The following is a 27,048-nucleotide window of genomic DNA, read 5'->3' as shown; positions in this document are numbered from 1 at the left end:
GGCCAGACATTCATGTGGTTTAGGTCTTCTGAAACTTGACGTTGACCATTCTAATGATATGATCTTGAATGAGTTATTTTTGGTATTTGGGACACTTTATTAATCCCCGAGGGGAAATTGCCTTTTCATATGACCTTTATATGAAGTAAATCATTATGGAGATGTATAGTTTTCTGGGGCTGTTAGATAGATAGATAGATAGATAGATAGATAGATAGATACTTTATTAATCCCAGGGGGAAATTCACATACTCCAGCAGCAAAAATATTAAATTAAAGAGTAATAAAAAATGCAGGTAAAAAACAGACAATAACTTGAATAATGTTCAACGTTTACCCCCTCTGGTGGAATTGAAGAGTCGCATAGTTTGGGGGAGGAATGATCTTCTCAGTCTGTCAATGGAGCAGGACAGTGACAGCAGTCTGTCGCTGAAACTGCTCCTCTGTCTGGAGATGACACTGTTTAATGGATGTAGTGGATTCTCCATAATTGATAGGAGCCTGCTGAGTGCCCGTTGCTCTGCTACGGATGTCAAACCGTCCAGCTCTATGCCAACAATAGAGCCTGCCTTCCTCACCAGTTTGTCCAGGCGTGAGGCATCCTTCTTCTTAATGCTGCCTCCCCAGCACACCACTGCGTAGAAGAGGGCACTCGCCACAACCATCTGATAGAACATCTGCAGCATCTTACTGCAGATGTTGAAGGATGCCAGTCTTCTAAGGAAGTACAGGCGGCTCTGTCCTTTCTTGCACAGAGAATCAGTATTGGCAGTCCAGTCCAAGAGCAACACACTTAAATCTACAATCACTAAATTTGTATTGTTGGGTTTTTGGAGCCAAATGTCAGTATATCAACTAAAATGTAAGGAAATTAATTAAAGCACATGTAACACATATTTGAATTATATGCCATCCCCAGTTTTGAGTAATTATTGCAGGTATAGTCAGTCCAGTTCAATGGCCAATTCTCGATTAGTACACAGGCTAGGTAATAACAAAGTCTTATCAATTATATGCAGCTCCTTAATAACACAGCAACTAATTTTTCAGGAATTCTGAAATTTAGGAATTAATCTTGACCAAAAATATTTGTATCTTTCCATGCTATCAAATATTAATAATTATTATATTCATTTCCTGGAACTCAATTTTATGTTTGAAGTGTATTTTGAGTCCAGAAGAAACCAAGAGGATTATTTTTTGTGTCGTGGTGTACAGCACCAGATAATTTTTAATCAGAATTGAACACTATAAATAAAGTCTACTAAATAAAATACTATGGTGTGTGTCCAGTCCCTCACAGCAACCTAATTGGTCATTTTGGCTTTGATGACGTGATCAAAAGAGGAAGTGCGAGTGTGAGATGCATTTAGAGGAGTAAAGGCGCTTGCCGAGTGTTGCCTTTAAGGATGGGAACTGTAAAACCGAACAGAAAGCAAGAAAAGTGCCTTGAAAATAGTGACAGTCTGAAAAGCAGTCTTTACTGGGACACTTTTGAGAAAGGAAGAGCCAGTAAAGAAATGTGCTGAATGTACTTGTAGAGCAAGAGATAGAAAATATTTTTAAATTATTCTGTTACCTGTCATTGACAGGTACTGTGACTAGTAAATAGGGATGCACCGATACCACTTTTTTGGAAAACGAGTACGAGTACTTGCATTTCAGTACTCGCCGATACCGAGTACTTGCCGATACCGAGTACTTAATAAAAACATGATTTAAATTTACAGGTAACAGCTTTAGTCATATAATTTAACAAAAAAAACAAGAAACTCTTGTCTATCCACTGGGAGGTTAGGCTAATTAGCGACACGGGGCTAACACTGCTTGTCCAAATATCCGTGGTGAAAGTAAACGCAGAGGAGGCTTGCAGTAGGCTGTGGATATGTTTTTTTCACGGAGTCGTGTAGTTTAGGCAGCTCCGTGTCAGTCATGTAGCGGTGGCTTGGGACATCATATCTGGGCTCCAGAACATGGAGGAGACGCAGGAATCCCACATTTTCTACCTCCGAGAGTGGCTGGTCACTCAATGCAATGTACTCAATAATTGCCTGTGTTATTTTCACAGCACGTGGATTGTCTCTGGACATTTTCTCTCGTCTTGCAAGAGTTTGCTGCAGCATGGGTTGTGTTGGTTTAGAAGCGTGGGTAAACTCTTTGTACTCGTTGTCGTGTTGGGATTTTAGGTGCTTGATTAAATTACTTGTGTTAAATGCGCTACCTTTTGAGCCTCCTCTGGACAATTTCACTGAGCACAATTTGCAGTCCGCCTTTGTTTTGTCGTCTTCATTCACTTTGAAATAGTTCCACACGGCTGACATGTCTCGCCTCGCCTTCTCCCCGCTCTGAGCTGCAGCCGGGGCCTGGGGGCGGGCACTCGGCGTCTGTGATTAACCCCTTACACGCCGCTCAAACATAGACATTTCTCAGACCGTGGTATCGGTCCCCGGTATCGGGGGACTTTTAACGAGTACTTTAGAAAATGCGGTATCGAGGCCGATACCAGATACCCGTTTCGGTATCGGTGCATCCCTACTAGTAAATTAATAAAAATTTTGAATACAGTAAACCTTCGTTTATCACTGTTAATCCGTTCCAGACTCTACCGCAATAAATGAATTTCCACGAAGTAGGATTCTTTATTTATAAATCGAATATTTTCACAGAGCATAGAAAACCTGTTTACAGCCTTCTAAATACGTTTTTTAACATTATTAGAGCCCTCTAGACATGAAATAACACCCTTTAGCCAAAAGTTCAAACTGTGCTCCATGACAAGACAGAGATGACAGTTCCGTCTCACAATTAAAAGAATGCAAACATATCTTCCTCTTCAAAGGAGTGCCCGTCAGGGGCAGAGAATGTCAGAGAGAGAGAGAAAAGCAAACAATTAAAAATCAATAGTCCTGTTCGGGCTTTTAAGTATGCGAAGCACCACCAGACAAAGCAGCTGCAAGGAAGGGAGCAACGTGAAGGTAGTCTTTCAGCATTTTTTAGAGGAGCGTCCGTATCCTCTAGGCCAGTGTGTGAACAGCCCATCTGCTCACACCTCCTCCATCAGGAGCAGAGAATGTCAGAGAGAGTGAGAGAGACAGAGAAAAGCAAACAATCAAAAATCAATACATGCTGTTCGGGCTTTCAAGTATGCGAAGCACCGCGTGGGACGCATATCATATATCATTGAGGAGTTTTATTTAATACATGATACATGCTCTGGTTGGGTAGCTTCTCAGCCATCTGCCAATAGTGTCCCTTGTATTACATCAACTGGGCAAACCAACTGAGGAAGCATGTACCAGAAATTAAAAGACCCATTGTCCACAGAAATCCGAGAACCAGCAAAAAATCCATGATAAATATTTAGATATGCTTACATTTAAAGTCCGCGATGGAGTGAAGCCGCGAAAGTCGAAGCGCGATATAGCGAGGGATCACTGTAGAGATTTTGAATTCTGTTTGGCAGTTGTTATAACAACAGTTGTGTGAATATCACAAAATACTTATTAGACTTTAAGAAAACACCTTTATCTTTGTTCACTAAAATAGGAATAAAAGATAATAAATTGAGTGTAAACTTGACATATCTTCATAGTGAACAACATGGTCATTATTTTCATTTACAAGTTTCTGGCTAGAAATAGTCATTTGTCTCTAGCACTGGAAGGCACTTTTTGGCTAGAAGAGTTGTTCTGATAAAGGATGATTTGTAAACATTTGAATGGGATGAATGATACTGTCAGAAATGTTAAACATGTGTGCCAAAGTGATAATTATTGCAGTGTGCAATAAATAATGTTTTAGCGAAGTCAAGTGGCTTTATTGTCATACCATACATACACAGTATTAGAGCATACAGTGGTATGAAATAACATGGAGCAACATACTGTATACATAAACAAATGTAGATCGATGATGTATTAGCCCTTCACGTATTTAGCTGCGCATGTGTAGAATTTCTTTCAGCCAGCTCTGACTGTATCCACATGTAGACTGAAGTAGACACAACATGGGAGTGGGGAAATGTGTGTGTTGCCAAAGGCAAACAAAAGTGCTCATAACATTAAAAACACAGGTGCTGTTTTTTTGTATAGAAAAGGTGCATCTTTCAGTTGTTGTTGTGATGACATAAAACACTATTCAGGATATTATGATTATTAAATGCCACCAGCGAATAGTCTTTAAGTGTACTTGCAGTAAATCTGTCAAAACTACTTCCATTCCTCTGTGACTTAATAAAATTTTATAAGTTCAAAAATTCCAGTGATGTAAAGCTCAAAATTGCAGAATATTAGTTTTCAAGCATTAGTTGACAGTTTTGTAAAAAAGAAATGAAAGGGTGTGTACCGTGTGATTTCATTTTGTTACTTCCTGTGTTCTTGCTCTGATTTACACTTTATGATGGCTATTGACATTTCATATTACACTTTATGTAACTAACTTTTCTGACCAACATAGTGTACTGCAGAGCAAACAGCCAGACCCGCTCACAGAACAATATCTTTGTGGTCTTGTGCTACCATAGACTGATCTGGAATTTTAACATCAAATAACCGTGCCACTGTTGTTACTCATTGTGATCAGAATCAATATTGATGCTAGGATTACTTGTGAATCGACAAGAAGTCTGAAATATTGTAATTTATTTCAAAATTACAGGATCTACAAACTGGTCAGTTACTAAAGGATACAAAATTAGCACTCTGTTATTTTTTTTTAATTTGGTGGTTGAGTCCTCCATTGTGTGGGGGCCCTAATTCTGTGCATACTGCATGTACCTATAAATCTTCCTGTGGTGCTCAAGTACCCTCTACCTTTACATTTTGTTTTCAGTTCCTCCAGAAGCATTTCAGCTGTTGCAATCTGAATTCTGACCATGTCTGTTATCTATCAACCTACTGGATATTCCCTACCAAAACATGAACATGATATGTAGCAGTTGCAACTGACAGAAGTACTTGTTTTACAGATTCAATCATATCACAAGTAAGCTCCAATGACTATAATGAACTGTTAACACCTCCACCTCATTGAAGGCTCTATTATACTTAGCTAGTATCCATTTAGCTTGTGAGGAAACACTTGAGGACTGCAACTAACAATTATTTTGGTAATTGATTAATCTGGCGATTATTTTGTCAATCGATTAGTTGGATTGTAAAAAAAAGTTATTTTCATATTAAACACAGTGCATGAAGTGGAACCTTTCACCAAATAAACATATTCGTATAAACTTTTCAGAAATCTATTTTTTAATGAACTGCTTTTAGATATTTTAAACAAAATATAGGTTTTTATACATTTATGTAATAATGCATTGAAAATAAATAGAAGTGCAATGAACACACACACACACACACACACAAGATTTCCTTAAAAACACAACTAAACTTGCAATTTCCATATGTATTCCGAATCACACTAAACCCACACTTCAAAAATTAAACATGTAATTTAAGCTTTTTTCAGTTTCTGTGAAAAAGAAGGTTTACTGGCAAAGCATCGTGTAAATATATGATCATAACAACACCAGAGAAGACTTTTTTTTTTTTAAATCTGCAGTAATGTTTGAAATTATTTGTGATATGTTACAGAAATGTCCAGACTGTTTTCCTTTTGCAGGAAAGCAAGTAGTTTTGTTTGTGTGAAACTCAGTAATATGTCGAGTTTATTTTAACTGAAAGCTTATATCTTTTTGCATCATCTTTCATCCTTTTTGTGTTTGGGAATCCTCTTTCCACTGCAGATTCTTTGGCACACTGTGTGATCCAGCCACAAAATCTGTTTTACCTGCTACACTAGGCTTGCTGTAGCAGTACTTGTAGATTATCACGGCTTCCTCCAGATTGTATAAAAGCCATTTAAAGTCCAATGGCCAACTAGTCTGGAACTTTCGCTTTTCCATCACACTCCTGTGTTATTACTTGGAATGAGCGCGATAAGGCTGTTGGTCACGGTTGGTGTGCTGTGGGTATTCAGTCTCTCTGAGATTTTTATCTCCGTTGCTAATGTTTCACATGTTTGCCAGTATGTATAATGGAGCACTTTAATTTAGCGTACCAACGGTGTCAAAAGGGGGAAAAATATGGCAAGTGAAAATCTGAACGTTAGTGGCTAATGACACATTTTTTTTAGTCTCCTATCACAAAACTCTGTCCCATATGCTCGTGTTTTATTCGCATTATAGAAGGCTGGACTATGACTCAAGTTATTGCTCACTTCAAACTGAACGTCATGTCATTATGCCTAACCTAACAAACAGTGCGTTATGTACACTGAGGTTAACATTCAAATTTCAGCATTAACGGCAAGTCTTCCTCAGAACCTGTAACGGTACATTTCCTGTTCAAATGTTTGTGCATCTCTGATATGTTCTCGTGCCGTACAAGGTCAGACCTACAAATTTTACATCACACCTTTTTTTCCGGCGTTCAGAGTAAAGTTCCCATGAGTTTAAATACTTGGGATCAACTGTACAGAGTAATGGGGATTGTGGAGGAGAGGTGAAAAAGAGAGTGCAGGCAGGGTGAAATGGGTGGAGAAGAGTGTCAGGAGTAATTTGTGACAGAAAGGTATTAGCAAGAGTGAAAGGGAAGGTCTCCTGGATGGTAGTGAGACCAGCTATGTTATATGGGTTGGAGATGGTGGCACTGACCAGAAAGCAGGAGACAGAGCTGGAGGTGGCAGAGTTAAAGATGCTAAGATTTGCACTGGTGTGATGAGGATGGATAGGATTAGAAAGGACATAGTACATTAGAGGGTCAGCTCAAGTTGGATGATTGGGAGACAAAGTCAGAGAGGCGAGATTGCGTTGGTTTGGACATGTGCAGAGGAGAGATGCGGAGTATATCGGGAGAAGGATGTTAAGGATAGAGCAGCCAGGTAAGAGGAAAAGAGGAAGGCCTAAGAGAAGGTTTATGGATGTGGTGAGAGAGGACATGCAGGCGATGGATGTAACAGAACAAGATGCAGAGGACAGAAAGATATGGATAAAGATCTGCTGTGGCAACCCCTAATGGGAGCAGCCAAAAGAAGAAGAAGAGTGAAGCGCTCCCAAACTCTGGATGTCTTAGCTCACAGTATCTGTTCTACCACTTGCTTACCATCTGTCTTTTTACTTTCTCATATACGAAGAATATGGAAGGTATTTGATGTTGAGATTTTGATGCGAGGCAGGTATAACAGTCAATAACTTTGTATAATTTTAACGTTTACCCCCCGTGGAATTGAAGAGTCGCATAGTGTCGGGGAGGAACGATCTCCTCAGTCTGTCTGTTGAGCAGGACAGTGACAGCAGTCTATCGCTGAAGCTGATCCTCTGTTTGGAGATGATACTGTTCAGTAGATGCAGTGGATACTCCATGATTGACAGGAGCCTGTTCAGCTCTTGTCACTCTGCCACAGATGTCAAACTGTCCAGCTCTTTGCCTACAATAGAGCTTGCCTTCCTCACCAGTTTGTCCAGGCGTGAGGTGTCCCTCTTCTTTATGCTGCCTCCCTAGCACACCACCGCGTAGAAGAGGGCGCTCACCACAACCGTCTGGTAGAACATTTGCAGCATCTTCTTGCAGATGTTGAACGACACCAGCCTTCTAAGGAAGTATAGTCGGCTCTGTCTTCTCTTGCACAGAGCATCAGTATTGGCAGTCCAGTCCAGTTTATCATCCAGCTGCACTCCCAGGTATTTATAGGTCTGTACCATCTGCACACAGTCACCTCTGATAATCACGGGGTCTGTGAGAGGCCTGGGCTTCTAAAATCCACCACCAGCTCTTTGGTTTTGCTGGTGTTCAGTTGTAGGTGGTTTGAGTCGCACCATTTAACAAAGTCCTCGATTAGGTTCCTATACTCCTCCTCCTGCCCACTTCTGATGCAACCCACGATAGGAGTGTTGTCAGTGAACTTTTGCACGTGGCAGGACTCCGAGTTGTATTGGAAGTCCGATGTATATAGGCTGAACAGGACCGGAGAAAGCACAGTCTCCTGCAGCGCTCCTGTGCTGCTGACCACAATGTCAGACCTGCAGTTCCCAAGATGCACATACTGAGGTCTGTCTGTAAGATAGTTCACAATCCATGCCTCCAGGTATGAATCTACTCCTATCTCTGTCAGCTTGTCCCTAAGGAGCAGAAGTTGGATGGTGTTGAAGGCGCTTGAGAAGTCCAGGAACATAATTCTTACTGCACCACTGCCTTTGTCCAAGTGGGAGAGTGATCGGTGTAGCATGCAGATGATGGCATTCTCCGCTCCCACCTTCTCCTGGTAAGCAAACTGCAGAGGATCAAGGGCATGGTGGACCTGTGGCCTCAGGTGGTGAAGCAGCAGCCGCTCCATGGTCTTCATCACATGTGACGTCAGGGCGACAGGCCTGAAGTCATTCAGCTCACCAGGACGTGATACCTTTGGGACTGATGTGATGCAAAATGTTTTCCAAAGCCTCAGGACTATCTCCTGTTCCAGGCTCAGGTTGAAGATGCGCTGTAGAGAACTCCCCAGCTCCAATGCACAGGCCTTCAACAGTCGTGCCGATACTCCACCTGAACCCACTGCTGTGCTGGTACGAAGTCTTCTCAGCTTTCTGCTTACCTGGGCTGCTATAATTGTGGGTGGGGGAAAACTCTCTCCTATGCTGGTATCAGCAGAAGGATGGGTGGAGGATGCAGTACTCTGAGGTGAGAGTGGGTTAGGGTGGTCAAACCTGCTAAAAAAGTTGTTCATCAGGTTCGCTGTCTCCACGTCTCTCTCGATGGTGGCACCCCGCTTTGAGCTGCAGCCAGTGATGATCTTCATCCCATCCCACACTTCCTTCATGCTGTTATTCTGCAACTTTTGCTCCAGTTTTTTCCTGTACTGCTCCTTCAACGCCCTGAGCTGGACTCGTAGTTCCTTCTGCACACGCTTGAGCTCATGCTGATCACAGCCTTTAAAAGCCCTTTTCATCTGGTTCAAAAGGCCCTTGATGTCACTTGTAATCCATGGCGTGTTGTTAGCATAGCAGTGTACTGTTCTTACTGGAACTACAATGTCCATACAGAAGTTGATGTAGTCAGTAGTGCAGTCAACAACCTCCTCAATGTTCTCACTATGTGGCCCCTGCAGGATATCCCACAGTACAAGGAGGTATGGCGCAAGGTGAAGAGAGAGGTGGCGAAGGCTAAAGAAAAGGCGTATGATGAGTTGTATGAGAGATTGGACACTAAGGAGGAAGAAAAGGACCTGTAGCGATTGGCTAGACAGAGGGACTGAGCTGGGAAAGATGTGCAGCAGGTTAGGGTGATAAAGGATAAAGATTGAAACGTACTCACAAGTGAGGATAGTGTGTTGAGCAGATGGAAAGAGTACTTTGAGAGGCTGATGAATGAAGAGAACGAGAGAGAGAAGAGGTTGGATGATGTGGAGATAGTGAATCAGGAAGTGCAACAGATTAGCAAGGAGGAAGTAAGGACAGCTATGAAGAGGATGAAAAATGGAAAGGCCGTTGGTCCAGATGACATACCTATGGAAGCATGGAGGTGTTTAGGAGAGATGGCAGTGGAGTTTTTAACCAGATTGTTTAATGGAATCTTGGAAAGTGAGAGGATGCCTGAGGACTGCAGAAGAAGTGTACTGGTGCCGATATTTAAGAATAAGGGGGATGTGCAGGACTGCAGTAACTACAGGGGAATACAATTGATGAGGCACAGCATGAAGTTATGAGAAAGAGTAGTGGAAGCTAGGTTAAGAAGTGAGGTGATGATTAGTGAGCAGCAATATGGTTTCATGCCAAGAAAGAGCACCACAGATGCAATGTTTGCTCTGAGGATGTTGATGAAGAAAGTTAGAGAAGGCCAGAAGGAGTTGCATTGCGTCTTTGTGGACCTGGAGAAAGCATATGACCGGGTGCCTGGTATTGTATGAGAAAGTCGGGAGTGGCAGAGAAGTACGTAAGAGTTGTACAGGATATGTGCAAGGGAAGTGTGACAGTGGTGAGGTCTGCGGTAGGAGCAACGGATGCATTCAACGTGGAGGTGGGATTACATCAGGGATCAGCTCTGAGCCCTTTCTTATTTGCAGTGGTGATGGACAGGTTGAGAGACAAGATTAGACAGGAGTCCCTGTGGACTATGTTGTTTGCTGATGACATTGTGATCTGTAGCGATAGTAGGGGGCAGGTTGACCCTGGAGAGGTGGAGATATGCTCTACAGAGTAGAGGAATGAAGGTCAGTGGGAACAAGACAGAATACATATGTGTAAATGAGAGGGAGGTCAGTGGAATGGTGAGGATGCAGGGAGTAGAGCTGGTGAAGGTGGATGAGTTTAAATACTTGGGATCAACAGTACAGAGTAATGGGGATTGTGGAAGAGAGGTGAAAAAGAGTGCAGGCAGGGTAGAATGGGTGGAGAAGAGTGTCAGGAGTAATTTGTGACAGGTATCAGCAAGAGTGAAAGGGAAGGTCTGCAGGACGGTAGTGAGACCACCTATGTTATATGGGTTGGAGATGATGGCACTGACCAGAAAGCAGGAGACAGAGCTGGAGGTAGCAGAGTTAAAGATGCTAAGATTTGCACTGGGTGTGACGAGGATGGATAGGATTAGAATTGAGTACATTAGAGGGTCAGCTCAAGTTGGACGGTTGGGAGACAAAGTCAGAGAGGTGAGATTGCGTTGGTTTGTACATGTGCAGAGGAGAGATGCTGGGTATATTGGGAGAAGGATGATAAGGATAGAGCTGCCAGGGAAGAGGAAAAGAGGAACGTCTAAGCGAAGGTTTATGGATGTGGTGAGAGAGGACATGCAGGTGATGGGTGTAACAAAACAAGATGCAGAGGACAGAAAGATATGGAAGAAGATGATCGGGAGCAGCTGAAAGAAAAGAAGATCAATAATGTTGAATAGCTGTTGCAGCTCTAAAACTCTTACTTGTTTTTGTTAAGTTGTAGAGTAAATATTTTGCTGCTGTGATCGTAGTTTGGTTTCGTGACCTTGATTTTATCTGTGTTTGGTCTCGTATGGTGGATAGCATTCAGTGAAAGTGCAGTGCTTTTAAAGATTGTGGTGCCTCACATTGTACTCTTTTATGGTAACAACTTATTTCATTGCATTTCATACCGGTCTGCTGAGTATTTATGAATGATGGCATTATAAAGACTTTTAAGTTCATCCACCATTGAAATGATAATTGTCTGTATCAGTTTTCATTTTGACAGAGACATTTTGCTAGGCAAGTTATTTTGATAACTAACCTGAATTTTTAATTTTTTAATTTTACTTCCAAGCTAATCAGTAAAAGTTACATGATTGGGGATAACCACTGTGGATTTGCATATATCTTCCAAACCTGCTTATCCAGAGCAGGGTTGTGGAATAGCTGGAAACAATCCCAGCAAGTGGCTGCAAGGCAGAAGCAGTCCCTGGACGGGGTGCCAGTTCATCACAGGGTCAACACACACATACACGAATATAAATGTGATAGTCTTTAACTGATTTTGTGTGTGATGGGAACTAGTGGGTGATTGCATGAGAGGTGTTCAGGAGTGAATGAGGGAGTATGTCTGCTTATGTATGTGAGATGTCAGGGTGATGGTGGGGATTGCTTTGGCAGAAGCTAACCAATAGAGTCTTTACTTTGCAAGAATTTAGTCTGAAGTCAGATCTTTTTTTTTTTTTATATATATAAAGAAAAATGCATTTAGAAGTAGGGTGGCGAGGGCCTGATGTTTTGCATTTTAAACTTGTGTTTGGTTGCCTACCATTATGTTGCCTGTTGTTTATGTTTGGTAAACCATTAACAAGATGTGCTTTATAAATTGTTAGATATCAAGTATTTGATGCTATATGAAAGCAAATAAATGTACTGTGGAAATTGGCCTTCATCAAGGATAGATAATGATGCTTGTTTTCAGACACCAGTTCACTGCTTTTGTTGCCTGTCTGCCAGCCTTGCTCTTTGTCTGAGAATACAAATTAGGATGAAGTATTATGGTAAGAGGGATCTGAAGATACCTATCTGCTGCTGGATAATTTTGGTTTATCTGGAAAATGTTATACAGATACTGTCCTGCAATGCTATGGTTCAGCTTACATGAGATAATAAACTGTTGAGAAGGAACTTGTGTAGGTGAGGAAAAAAAAAACAGAATGAGAAGTGGAAAGTAAACTATTTGTTCATGAGGCACAGCTCTAAATACAGTCATATGGAAAAGTTTGGGAACCTATCTCAGCCTGCATAATAATTTACTCTGCTTTCAACAAAAAAGATAACAGTGGTATGTCTTTCATTCCTAGGAACATCTGAGTACTGGGGTGTTTTTTCTGAACAAAGATTTTTAGTGAAGCAGTTGTATGAAATTAAATCAAATGTGAAAAACTGGCTGTGCAATAATTTGGGTCCCCTTGTAATTTTGCTGATTTGAATGCCTGTCACTTCTCAATAGATAGATAGATAGATAGATACTTTATTAATCCCAATGGGAAATTCACACTGATTACTTGCAACGCCAAATTGGTTGGATTAGCTCGTTAAGCCTTGAACTTCATAGACAGGCTTCCCTTTGACTCTCCTCTGAAGAGTGACAGCATGGGATCCTCAAAGCAACTCCCAAAAGATCTGAAAACAAAGATTGTTCAGTATCATGGTTTAGGGGAAGGCTACAAAAAGCTATCTCAGAGGTTTAAAGTGTCAGTTTCAACTGTAAGGAATGTAATCAGGAAATGGAAGGCCACAGGCATAGTTGCTGTTTAAACCCAGGTTTGGCAGGCCAAGAAAAATACAGGAGCAGCATATGCGCAGGATTGTGAGAATGGTTTTTATTTTTGTTATGATATGAATTTTTCTTATACCGCAACACTGGTTTAAATAGCCTAAACAACGTTTGGAACGTGGTGCAGCAGGAAACTGGTTAAGGAGAGACCTTTTTCACTGCTGCACCGCTAAACATGCATACAATGGAGTACATGCGTTAGTGGAGGTATTGCGTGGTGAAAATGGACAGAGATCTTTTCCGAAACTGAAGCTGTAGCAGACAGTAAAGTTGAACATGATGACACAGAAGAACTTTTGCCGAAAAAAGGAGCAGTGTCTGTTGTCTGGAGATAGTTTGGTTTTAAAAGGTCGGATGTGGACCATTATGTTCAAATGTGTGAATACTGTTTCTATATTACTGGATAATACTGCAAGCCAAGTTGTACTTGTTTTATTTTTTTTTCAATACTGTGTAATGTACCTGGGTACTGTGTAATAGTGTGATGACATATTGACTTTATTCTCGACATTTCTTCTTTATTCTCGTCGTTTATTTCGAGATTAAATTCGACATGTTGACTTTATTACCGTAATTTGTCATTAAAGTAGAACATCGTCAACTAAACTTCATCTTAAAATGAATGTTTAATTTGCTAGATTTTCTCAAACCCCGCCATAAGTTACAGTGCATCCAGACAGTATTCACAGCGCATCACTTTTTCCACCTTTTGTTATGTTACAGCCTTATTCCAAAATGGATTAAATTCATTTTTTTTCTTCAGAATTCTGCACACAACACCCCATAATGACAACGTGAAAAAAGTTTACTTGAGGTTTTTGCAAATTTATTAAAAATAAAAAAAACTGAGAAATCACATGTACATAAGTATTCACAGCCTTTGCTCAATACTTTGTCGATGCACCTTTGGCAACAATTACAGCCTCAAGTCTTGTTGAATATGATGCCACAAGCTTTGCACACCTATCCTTGGCCAGTTTCGCCCATTCCTCTTTGCAGCACTTCTCAAGCTCCATCAGGTTGGATGGGAAGCGTCGGTGCACAGCCATTTTAAGATCTCTCCAGAGATGTTCAATCGGATTCAAGTCTGGGCTCTGACTGGGCCACTCAAGGACATTCACAGAGTTGTCCTGAAGCCTACTCCTTTGATATCTTGGCTGTGTGCTTAGGGTCGTTGTCCTGCTGAAAGATGAACCGTCGCCCCAGTCTGAGGTCAAGAGCGCTCTGGAGCAGGTTTTCATTCAGGATGTCTCTGTACATTGCTGCAGTCATCTTTCCCTTTATCCTGACTAGTCTCCCAGTTCCTGCCGCTGAAAAACATCCCCACAGCATGATGCTGCCACCACCATGCTTCACTGAAGGGATGGTGACATGTTTCCTCCAAACATGACGCCTGGCATTCACACCAAAGAGTTCAATCTTTGTCTCATCAGACCAGAGAATTTCTTTCTCATGGTCTGAGAGTCCTTCAGGTGCCTTTTGGCAAACTCCAGGCGGGCTGCCATGTGCCTTTTGCTAAGGAGTGGCTTCCATCTGGCCACTCTACCATACAGGCCTGATTGGTGGATTGCTGCAGAGATGGTTGTCCTTCTGGAAGGTTCTCCTCTCTCCACAGAGGATCTCTGGAGCTCTGACAGAGTGACCATCGGGTTCTTGGTCACCTCCCTGACTAAGGCCCTTCTCCCCCGATCGCTCAGTTTAGATGGCGGCCAGCTCTAGGAAGAGTCCTGGTGGTTTCAAACTTCTTCCACTTACGGATGATGGAGGCCACTGTGCTCATTGGGACCTTCAAAGCAGCAGAAATTTTTCTGTAACCTTCCCCAGAAATGTGCCTTGATACAATCCTGTCTCAGAGGTCTACAGACAATTCCTTTGACATCATGCTTGGTTTGTGTTCTGACATGAACTGTCAACTGTGGGACCTTATATAGACAGGTGTGTGCCTTTCCAAGTCATGTCCAGTCAACTGAATTTACCACAGGTGGACTCCAATTAAGCTGCAGAAACATCTCAAGGATGATCAGGGGAAACAGGATGCATCTGAGCTCAATTTCGAGCTTCACGGCCAAGGCTGTGAATACTTATGTACATGTGCTTTCTCAATTTTTTTTATTTTTAATAAATTTGCAAAAACCTCAAGTAAACTTTTTTCACGTTGTCATTATGGGGTGTTGTGTGTAGAATTCTGAGGAAAAAAATGAATTTAATCCATTTTGGAATAAGGCTGTAACATAACAAAATGTGGAAAAGTGATGCGGTGTGAATACTTTCCGGATGCACTGTATGTAGCACATGAAATGCTTTGTGGTACGTGTTCCCGCAGCCATGGTAATCGCTACGTGCTTCTTAAACTGACTTCCTCTTGCACTAAGAGGAGGTGCAGGTAGCACACAGAACACATTAATTTCATGATATTCGTGCTCTCTGAACATTTAGAATGCTGAGATAACTACTTGATATCATTTTCATGATGAAATGCATTAAAGCATGCATTAATCATGTGGGAGCACGGTTGCATGGAGGTTGCACTGCAGCCTCACAGCAAGGGGGTCCCGGGTGTTTCCTGCCTTGAATTTGTATGTTTTTCTGGTGGGTTTACTCGGCGTGCTTCAGTTTCCTTTCAGAGTCATGTAGGATGTGGGGTTTTGTTACGTTATATTGACCCTGCTAGTGTATGTATTGTTCGTATTTACCTTGCAATGTGCTGGCGCCACGTTCAGGATTTGCTCCTGCCTCACACACAATGCTTGCTGGGATGGGTGCAACCCTAAATGGTTGGCATAATTAAACATGTATAGCGAAGATTTTTTTAAAGTTCTGAACACTCAGTGGTATAAGTTTATAACTAGTTTTAATTTCACAAAGACATTTATCGTGTGGTGATTGGTTATCTGGAGAAAGAAAAAGAAGGATAGGAACTGGAGTTTTGTTACGTCAGACAGAGACAGCATGCATGCAATAAAGAAAGTCTGCTCAGAAGAACATTCATTGAATTCTGTGTTTGTGTCACCGACCTCCAGATCACGAACCCAACATTTACACAATATTTAAGTTAAACCTGTTCGATAACCATTCATACATCCAGTTTTTTTGGAGCCTCGTCACATCTGCCATAAAGTTCTCTACACTGAACGTACACCTGGGGAACCTTTACTACGAGGGAGCATCAGTACCGCCACACTACCGTGCATGTTTAATACCTGCTTTAATGCATTTCATCATGAAAATCCATCCATCCATCCATTTTCCAACCCGCTGAATCCGAACACAGGGTCATGGGGGTCTGCTGGAGCCAATCCCAGCCAACACAGGGCACAAGGCAGGAGCCAACCCACCGCAGTCATCATGAAAATGATATCAAGTATTTATCTTAGCATTCTACATTTTTAGAGAGCAGGAATATCATGAAGTGAATGGGTTCTGTGCGCCGATCGCTGCCTGCGCCTCCTCTTAGTGCAGAAGAAGTCAGTTTAAGAAGCGCGTAACGATTAACAACTGGGTTGGGGAACACTTAACACAATGTTTAATGTGCCACATCAACTTCTGAAGGGGTTTGAGAAAATCTAGTAAATTAAACATTGATTTTAGGATGAAGTTTAGCTTATGACATTCTACTTTAATGACAAAACAAACTATGAGAATAAAGTGGAAATGTTGACTTTATTCTCGACTTTTCCACTTTATTCTCGCCGTTTATGTTGAGATTAAAGTCAACATGTCAACTTTATTCTCGACATATAGTTTTTTTTTCTTCACCGTGGCCCTAATGCGCTTCTGTGGGGGCTAAACCACAAATAATATTATATGTAAATGCAAGCTGCAGTTTTATTTTTTATGTTTATAGCTTAGCTTGAAGCAAGGTCCATATTAATGCAATTTGCCTTAATGATGGTTCAGTTGGTAAAGATGTCATCACCAAGTTGCACTTGTTTTATTTTATTTCATTTTTATTTGGTGAATACTGTATAATGCACTTGGGCTTGAAGTAATAGTATTATTACTGAAAGTTGCACTATTATTTATTTTATTGTTATTATTTATTAGTTTAAATATTATGCAGTTTAATGATGGTAAAGTTGTTTAAAGAGTCACTTTAACGTGTCAGTGGACAGAGATTGTTAACATTAACAAAGTGTAGTTGGTTTACAAAATTTTTTTACTATTTATTCCTTTTCTAAGACATGTTCAGTGCAATACAGCTTTTGACAAGCACCTCTGGATATTTTACTAAGTCTAAATGCCTCTTTGGATGGTTGAAAATATGTTGTCAAAATTTTAGTTTAAGTTGTTTGCAAACTTTGTTTAATGAAGAGGTTCTATATTTTGACTGCATCTGTCATGCAATGTGATTCCTTCTCTTCATTTGTGCCACCCCCTTGAAAACTGTCACTTTATGGGGCCATGCAAACCTGTATTAATACTTGTGTGCACATTAAAATATTTTTTTGTACAATGTACAATTCACATGACAGTGAAATAGGTTATTCTTAGCCAGTTTACTGAAGTAATTGCAGTGGAAAATGTGGTTAACATCCACTCATGCATGGGAAAAAAATACCTGGTATAATTTTGAAAAGTACTGTGATATAGAATTTTGGTCATACCTCCCAGCACTAGGTTACAGACAACCCACAGATCACCTCCAAAGACCTGCAAGAACATCTTGCTGCAGATGGTGTATCTGTCTGTACATGTTCTACAATTCAGTGCAATTTGCACAAAGATCATCTGTATGGCAGGGTGATGAGAAAGAAGCCCTTTATGCACTCACGCCACAAACAGAGTCTCATGTTGTATGCAAATGCTCATTTAGACAAGCCAGATTCATTTTGGATCAAAGTGTTTTGAACTGATGAGACAAAAATTAAGTTATATGGTCATAACAAAAAAGCGCTTTGCATGGCGGAAGAAGAACGCCGCATTCCAAGAAAAACACTTGCTACCTACTTTCAAATTTGGAGGCTCCATCATGCTATGGGGCTGTGTGGCTAGTTCAGGGACTGGGGCCCTTGTTAAAGTCGAGGGTCGGATGAATTCAACCCAGTATCAACAAATTCTTCAGGATAATGTTCAATCATCAGTCACAAAGTTGAAGTTACGCAGGGGTTGGATATTCCAACAAGACAATGACCCAAAACACAGTTCAAAATCTACAAAGGCATTCATGCAGAGGGAGAATTACAATGTTCTGGAATGGCTGTCATAGTACCCTGATTTGAATATCATTGAAAATCTATGGGATGATTTGAAGCAGGCTGTCCATGCCCGGCAGCCATCAAATTAAACTGAACTGGAGAGATTTTGTATGGAAGAATGGTCAAAAAATACCTCCATCCAGAATCCAGACACTCATCAAAGGCTATAGGAGGCGTCTAGAGGCTGTTATATTTGCAAAAGGAGGCTCAACTAAGTATTGATGTAATATCTCTGTTGGGGTGCCCAAATTTATGCACCTGTCTAATTTTTGTTATGATGCATATTGCATATTTTTCTGTTAATCCAATAAACTTAATGTCACTGCTGAAATACTACTTTTTCCATAAGGCATGTCATATATTAAAAGGAAGTTTGCTATTTTGAAAGTTCAGCCAATGATAAACAAAAATCCAAAGAATTGAGAGGGGTTCCCAAACTTTTTCATATGACGGTAAAAACAGCAATATGGTGCAATTTTTGTAAAAAGAATAAAATGCAATATTTATGGTGTATGTTTCTGGCGATTTCTGAGATCATCACTGGATAAAGTTAATTAAACTTTTAATGTCCTAATAATTTTTTTTTCACTGCTCTGTCTAATCTTTTTCATGCTATTTTGACCCACACCCCAAAAACTTACTTTTCTTACACTACCAACTTCCTTTAACAAAACCAGAGCATTGTAGATATTTACAAATATTGTGTAGTTGCAACCAAACCATTTAGAATGCAAAAAGTGCAAACACAATGGTAAACACAAAACAGCAGACAGTTTGATCATAAAAATAAATAAATATGCTTTCCATATTTGCATTTTTTATGCACATTGGTGAATGTATCACAGCGAGACAAAGTTGAAATACTGAACCAAAAACCTTAATGTTTGGATTTTGGTGCCATAGTTCACTTAATGCTTGTGTTAAATATTGTTATTAATGTGTTTAAATAGTTTTCCATTTTATTAACAGACCACTGCAATTCCAGTTCAGGTTTGTAATTGGACAATTTATATTTAAAGTTACTAGGGAGCTCCGTCCCCTGCTTGCTTCGCCCACCCCCAGCTTTGGTTTACCGGAAATACAATTTAAAGAGATTGTTATTTTCATGGGAATTGTTACATATGCATTATTTTCACTTTTACTTTAAAACTTTTGTAAAAACAATACTTGTGCTTTATTTCCAGCCCTGGGCGTGGTTAAATCTCTTTCTTGCAGGACATATAATGCTGCTTGCTTTGTGAAGGGGGTGTGGCTGAACACATGCTAAGGAGATGCCGTCGGATCATCTGCTGTCTTTTTGCTGCTGGCGAGCTGTGTGTTTTGCTTGTCGCTTGTCGTTGTTTTAAGAGCTGGGATCAAGTTAAAGTGTCTCTTGCGGGACTTCAAATTGTCTTCTGAGAAGATCACGTCTCGTCTCCCTCCCAAAGATTTTTTTTTTTTATAATAGATTAATTATCCAGAGATCTTTTTGGTACACCACAAGTGGAGAGTGTTCAGTCTGTGAAACATGGACAATTAGAAAATAAGATGTTTTAAGTAATTATTCAGTTATAGATGGGAAAGGCAGCTTCGACTTCTGAGCAGTTTAATGAGAGCAGGGCTGATGACTACGAGTGGAGTATGTGTGATTATTGAGTTCTTGTCCACTGAGCAGTGGAGCATTTCAGAGAAGGAGAGGCCACCAGAATGAGATGGAGAATGGAGACTCAAGCACTGTGGGAGACAATCTGGGAGCTGTGGAAACTGTTGAGGGATGGCTTGGGTCCCTTGGGGGCATGGACATGCGTTGAGCTGTATTGTGGAAGGAGCCTGGGGCAGCGGCATTCATAAGATGTGCAAGGCGCCCCTGAGAGCCATTGATGGCTCAGGCTTTATCTGCAAGGTAGATTGGGGATGCAATGGGCTGTGACTTTTAAGGTCTTTCATAGTCCTGATGAGGACTCAACAGGCAAGTCAGGGAAAAGAGAGGATTTTACTTTGTGACCATTTGGATTTTTAAGTGTTTATTTATTGGATTTCTAGTATTTTAAACACCCTGAGACACTGACTTTATTTTTTAAGGCACAATTTATTATGTCTATTTATTTAAACTGTTTATCTGTTCTACTGCCATAATTCTGATTTAAAGTTTACATTGTCTACCTTACTTGACATGGTCCATCCTTGGTTATGACTAGTGATGTCCCTGGGTAAAGGAAGGTGGATCATGGGTTTATAACTTTATTTGTCCCCAGGGGGATATTTTCTTTTTACAGAAGTTAAGTAATATATAAATAATCTATATATATAATTCACTAAGCCAGAAGACAAGTAGCCACCCATGGAAAGCACGCCGGAAGGGGCGTGGATTCACTAAGCCGCCGACAAGAAAGACACCCATGGTGCACGCAGGAAGGAGCCACGCCCACCAACTCTAAGACCATTGGATACGATGACAACTCACAGAGCCACGGCCACCAACTCGGACGCAACGCCTCGGAAAACATGCCGTCATTTCTGTTTGTCTGTGCCACAGTCCACATGCAGCTCTGAGCCACGTTAACTTTTCATTAGTCAACCTCAGTGGAACCTTGGTTCACACAGAGGCAGTGCCAGAGAGGGACAGAGGCACACACAGGCAGCGGCGAGAGAGAGAGCCACGCACACACAGGCAGCCAGAGAGAGAGAGAGAGAGAGAGAGAGCCGGGCACACACAGGCAGCGCGACAGAGAGAGCCGCGCAATCCTTTAAAACTGAGGTTAAAACACAATGAAGGAAGCAGTCTTTAAAAACCAATAAGCCCTGTGCCTCTTTTTCATTAGTGTCTCACCTGCTTCACCACCCTGCAACAGTCGAGATGCTTTCTCAGCAGCTGACCTTCTCTGTGCCTGACTCCACTACTGTCAGTCGCCTGATTAAAAATGGTGAACTCCTGCAATGTTACTATCTTGGTTGGCTTTTAAATGAAGTTCGGATTTGTTCAAATGTTCCTTTTTCCCCCCTGTGCTTAAAACTCATTTTAAAAAAAAGTTTATACAACTGCTGCAATGTTACAGAGAGAGAGGGCTCGTGTGCTTCTGAGAGACAGAGGGGGAGGGGGCTCGCGTGCTGCTGAGAGAGAGAGAGGGGGGGGCTAGGGAGGCTCGTGTGCTGCTGAGGGGGGGGGGGGCTCACGTGCTGCTGAGAGAGAGAGAGAGCATGCAGCTGAGTAGGGAGCCTGGGTGTTTGTGTCAGTGTTATTCAATGTTTTTACTATTACACTGTGCATTCTATGGTGTAATGATTAACTATATTTGTGCTTAAAAATCTGTAAAAAATATATTTACATACAGTTCGTATGGTCTGGAATGGATTAATTGTATTTACATACAATCCTATGGGGGAAATTGCTTCGGTTCACGACCAAATCGGTTTACGACCAGAGGTTTGGAACGAATTATGGTCGTGAACCGAGGTTCCACTGTATATTGACTCTAGAAAACATGATCAGCAAGTCTTTGATAGGCTGCAACAAAATGATGAAAGAACGGGCACATTTTTTTCTCACAAGCTGGGTGGGTGGGTGTTAGTTAGTTAATTAGTTACTCGAAGGATTTCAAGATTTAATATGCACAAGCGGTAACCCTGCAAAAGCAGCCCAAACCAGAAAAGACGGCTGGCAAAAAGTGGCTGACAAATTAAACGCGTGTGCATTGTACTTACTGAAAGCGGCGTTACGGATTTTGCAAACGTTCATTTTTCCCTCTGCTTAAAAAACATGATTATGCTTGGTATGCAGCGTGTAAAACAGTTTGTTTTGTGCAGATAATTTGCCTTTTACTTTAACACGAAGACAATTTCCTGTTAGATTTGCCTTTGCGATGACAATTGATAAGGCACAGGGCCAAACTTTCAAAAAGATGTGCATGTATCTGCCAAAACCGGTTTTCAGTCACGGACAGTTGTATGTTGCTCTCTCCAGAGTTCATTCTTTTCATTCACTTACTGGTATGCCTGCAGGAACACGTGCAGCGAGCGAGCGAGAGAGAGCAAGTGACACACACACACACACACACACACACACACACACGCGAGAGAGAGAGCGCTGGACGCATAAGAATAATAATACTTCATTACATTGATATACCAGTGTTTTCAGTATTCAAAGCGCTATCCACACAGGGAGAAACCGGTAAGCGAACCCAAAATCTTCCACAGTCTCCTTACTGCAAAACAGTAGCACTACCATTGCGCTACAAGGCAGTTAAAGAATGCACCGGCCTTGATTTTGTTTTCACTTCTGTTTACAGCGATCAGATCGTAGCGTGCATTGTTGCAATGTTACTTTTCTTGGTGGCTTATTACATTACTGATGTTTCACATGTTAATTTTTTTCCCTGTGCTTAAAAGACATTAAAAAAGTGTTTCTCAACTGTGACTCCGGAACAACTCAGTACGCAAGCTACATTAAGCGTCAACAACGAAGACTCGCTACACCTTAATGAACAAGTGCTGAAACTTATCCCTACCGACGAAGTAACTTTCACCAGCGTGGCCTCCATCGTCACAGACGATCCCGCTTTCAGTCACGGACAATTGTATGTTGCTCTCTCCAGAGGTCCATCTTTTCATTCATTCACAGTGGTATCCACAAACCCACCCCATTTGGACAACTGTGTCGTTCAGCAAGTGTTCACCCATCAATACATAATTATGTGGCGTATGTTACGCCGCGGGTTGGCTAGTATACTATGATATGGCAAACAACAAACTCCTCTAAAATATACACCAGAATGACTAAAAAGGAATAAAATTAAAACTAAGGACGTCTTCTAACAACAATAACTGTGAGGCATTATATAGTCGTATTAGTGTTTGTGTAAAGGAGTCCCGAGAGTGTTTCTTTATACACTTAAGCTGAATAACTCATTGGCTAAATGTACAGTGTCCAACTCAGTTTTGCTTTCATTCTCTGTTTCTCTACTACCTCTGGGGGGTCCAGTGTGTGTCCCATAACTGTGCCTGTCGTTTTAAGTAGCTTGTTAATTTGGTGGCCCATCTCAAACTGATGTTACCAGTCCAGTACACCAGAGTATAAACAGTTGCACTGAATTATAGAATATGTAAAGGATGTCACAGCCCAAGTTAAAGGTGTTTAGTCTCCTAAGACAAAAGGATCTGTTCTGCCTTTTTTATATAGTTTCTCTGTGTTACAAGACCAGTCCAGCCTGTCATTAGCATGGTCTCTCAAGTACCTGTAGCAATGCACCATCTGTACATCAACTCCCTGAGTAAAAACAGGACATAGAGGACCTTTGGTAAGGTGAAAGTCAAACAGGAAGACTAGTGCAATTAGAATCGTGTTTTGAGAATTGCTTGATATCTTGCCTGCAGTTAGCTTCCTGTAATAATAGTAGAAGTTAGAACAAAGTAATTTTCTGGCCCCACATGTCATGTTTCTGCCCACTTTATTTCTCAAGTAGTGCCCAGATACCTCGGGGATATTTTATATCCTCCGTTGAGCCTTAAGACCAAAGGTATGCAGGATTATATCAAAGAGAGTATGCATAATGGATGTATTAGGATTTGCAGTATCCTAGTTATTGTTGGTTTCTTTTTTATATGAAGGAAGATATCTATATGGTTGTGTATTGATTACAAGGCTTTAATTATAATTACTATAAAAATTACTTTTCTTCCTTGATTGCCCTGTTGGTATATCAGATCAGTGAACTCATGTTTAATATATTTCTTTTGGATTATGCTGCACAACTAATCGGGTGTGTTTTTAATGGATGTTTTTATATTGCTTGATGTTGTTCTGCGTTGGTCCTCATCAATATTTATTGTATCAGGAGTTTTGTTATCTCCATTCGCCATAAAAAACTATTTTTCTCAACCACAAACAACACCAGATAAGTAACACATACAAAATGTCATTTTTGGGTGCAAAATTCCTTTAAGCCATCTTCATACTTGCATCTACACTTTAAATCCTGTAGTGAATGATTTTCCACTGGTATGTTAAAAATGGTGAAAATAACAGACAAAATTGGGAGACTTAAATACATACACACATTCAGAACCAAAACTGATTTGTGACTGTCCCTAGCAAATTAAACATAGGGCAAATATGTCCATAAGTATCATGTTTATTCATTGTACAGTTTAATTGAAATTCACAATCTGGAATAAAACCTTTTATTAATTAGGATACCTGTATGCACTCTTTGTGTTGCTGTGCTATGCACATGCTATTTTGTCTCCCCATCAGTAACTGCAAGTAAAGATTCGGTGAAATATTTTAATTTTATGTCAGGCTATGTCAGGCTGAATGGCCTGTTATCCTTCAGATTTATCATATACTAGCCATCCCCCGCGGCTTTGCCTGCAAATTAGAGAAACAGGACATTGAGGAGGACCCCGCCCAGTTCTCTACTCCTGACATCACTCTTCCCTCTCCCCTCGGCCTGCAGCCTCTGTCTTGGATTAGCATAAATGTATCGCTCCTGCAAGTGAACTGTGATTCTTAGCACAATGAGAGAGGTTGCAAAATCAACTGGAACGTTCAAGCAAATTATAGAAAAATAAAGAAATTATAGAAAAATCTGTTAAGTAGTTCTCTTGTTTGCTAACTAATTGGAGTTAAGGTTATGCCCCGAGGCAGATGCGTTAGTGAGGAGGGCCCTGCCCCCCTCCCCACAGCCCGATGAGTCTCTCTCGGATTTGTGCTAATAAATCGGTACCGCAACCGAACTATAATACTTAGCACGATAAGAAAGTTGCAAAATCAATGGAATGTTCAAGCAAATTACAGAAAAAAACTAGATCTAAATCTGTTAATATAGTTGTCTCGTAAAAAGCAGACAGACATACAAACGGGTCTAAAAAACTATAAGAAATTTCATGCTTGGACCACGAAATTTTTAAAACCATTTCTTAGAGAGCACCTATGGGCCAAGGGTAACTTACATTCCAATTTTCAAGTCCCAAGTCCTCATGGTTCGGGAGATTTCGTGATGAGTGAGTCAGTAGTATTTGGCTTTTATATATATAGATATATATAGATTCTTAAGTTTTCCTTGACTGCTAATGGCTTGCTTCTGTTTCTATAGGTGATTATACAGGGATTCAGAAGTTACAGGGATCAAACAGTCGTTGATCCTTTCAGCCCAAAACACAATGTTATTGGTGAGTTAATTTATAAAAAGACTTTTTTTAATTTAGAAGACATTGTTAATATTCTTCTGTTGACACAAAAAACATACTTAGAGCTAGGATAAACAACCTGTTTATTTTTATAAAATTACTATAGCAATTAGTAAAGTGTGAGTTATTTACTAAAAAAAACTTTTTTACAGATTTTATTTTTATTGTCTCATAATATGTTAACTATAAACTGTGCCATACTGTATATGTTCTTCAGAATTCTCCAGTCTTGATATCTAAATGTTGAGGAATTACTTTTGGGCAATAAAATAAAAATATTCAAATTTTCACCTGCTTAATCAAATTTTTAGTCATTGAGGATCCTGAGCCTGTCTTGGCAGCCGAATGGGCAGTGTGAACCAGTACTGTGATATGATTATTTGCACTTTTGTCTTTCAGTTCCAGGGAACCAGATTTAAATTTGGTCCCAGTCACTTCATTGTTGTTTGTATATTTGTCTTTTGTCTGCATGTGTTTTTATTTGCATATGTTGCAACACATGTGAACAGGATAACTGGTTTCAGTGGTGCTAATGAATTAGAAAGGTTTCCGATTAAACTATTAGCATGTAAACATGACTAATTAAGGATAAGCTAAGGGAGTTTACTATTAGGACACTGAAGTTATTGCTGCTGAAAAAGGGGCTTTGCCACCATATGTTAATAATACATAAAAAAAAAACTAATTTCAAGCAATAATGGCCATTATACACACTAGTGCAGCCTTGGCTGTAATTTTAAATTATTTTAATGGTATTTAGATTAAAAAAGGTATGTAATTCTATCAAAACATGAACATTTCTGGGTGACCCAAAACCTTTGAATGGTATGTATTTGCTATGTTGTCTAAAAGCACATAACATACCAGATACAAAGCATTTTATCACTGGCATCGTGAGTCATCAGGCTACTTTTTAGCATTCTGACCTGTTAAAGGCTGTAATGATGTCATTGTGGCTTTTTCTATTATTTATTAAAGAATTTATAAACATTGTGTAACATTAAACAAAAGATGGAACTTAAGAAAAGTGGTTATATTTTTATCAAAAGATTAGAAGAAAAAATGTTCTATTTGAATTAGTATACAGTGCGTCTGGAAAGTATTCACAGCGCATCACTTTTTCCACATTTTGTTATGTTCCAGCCTTATTCCAAAATGGATTAAATTCATTTTTTTCCTCAGAATTCTACACACAACACCCCATAATAACAACGTGAAAAAAGTTTACTTGAGGTTTTTGCAAATTTATTAAAAATAAAAAAATTGAGAAAGCACGTGTACATAAGAATTCACAGCCTTTGCCGTGAAGCTCGAAATTGAGCTCAGGTGCATCCTGTTTCCCCTGATCATCCTTAAGATGTTTCTGCAGCTTAATTGGAGTCCACCTGTGGTAAATTCAGTTGACTGGACATGATTTGGAAAGGCACGCACCTATCTATATAAGGTCCCACAGTTGACAGTTCATGTCAGAGCACAAACCAAGCATGAAGTCAAAGGAGTTGTCTGTAGACATCCGAGACAGGATTGTCTCGAGGCACATATCTGGGGAAGGTTACAGAAAAATGTCTGCTGCTTTGAAGGTCCCAATGAGCACAGTGGCCTCCATCATCCGTAAGTGGAGAAGTTCGAAACTACCAGGACTCTTCCTAGAGCTGGCCGGCCATCTAAACTGAGCGATCGGGGGAGAAGGGCCTTAGTCAGGGAGGTGACCAAGAACCCGATGGTCACTCTGTCAGAGCTCCAGAGGTCCTCTGTGGAGAGAGGAGAACCTTCCAGAAGGACAACCATCTCTGCAGCAATCCACCAATCAGGCCTGTATGGTAAAGTAGCCAGACGGAAGCCACTCCTTAGCAAAAGGCACATGGCAGCCCGCCTGGAGTTTGCCAAAAGGCACCTGAAGGACTCTCAGACCATGAGAAAGAAAATTCTCTGGTCTGATGAGACAAA

At 40.6% G+C, this 27,048-nt stretch overlaps 1 protein-coding gene across 1 annotated transcript in view; it reads left to right on the top strand.

Annotated features, from left to right (window-relative positions):
• The window catches only part of smc3 (structural maintenance of chromosomes 3), a 106,133-nt gene that overhangs the window by 10,036 nt on the left and 69,049 nt on the right, over positions 1-27,048 (top strand). The window contains 1 exon segment of the mRNA XM_028795841.2: positions 25,008-25,083. Coding sequence (XP_028651674.1) covers positions 25,008-25,083 — 76 coding nt within the window.

This window comes from Erpetoichthys calabaricus, chromosome 2, assembly GCF_900747795.2.
Source record: "Erpetoichthys calabaricus chromosome 2, fErpCal1.3, whole genome shotgun sequence".
NCBI lineage: Eukaryota > Metazoa > Chordata > Cladistia > Polypteriformes > Polypteridae > Erpetoichthys > Erpetoichthys calabaricus.
This window is presented reverse-complemented; position numbering and strand designations above follow the sequence as displayed.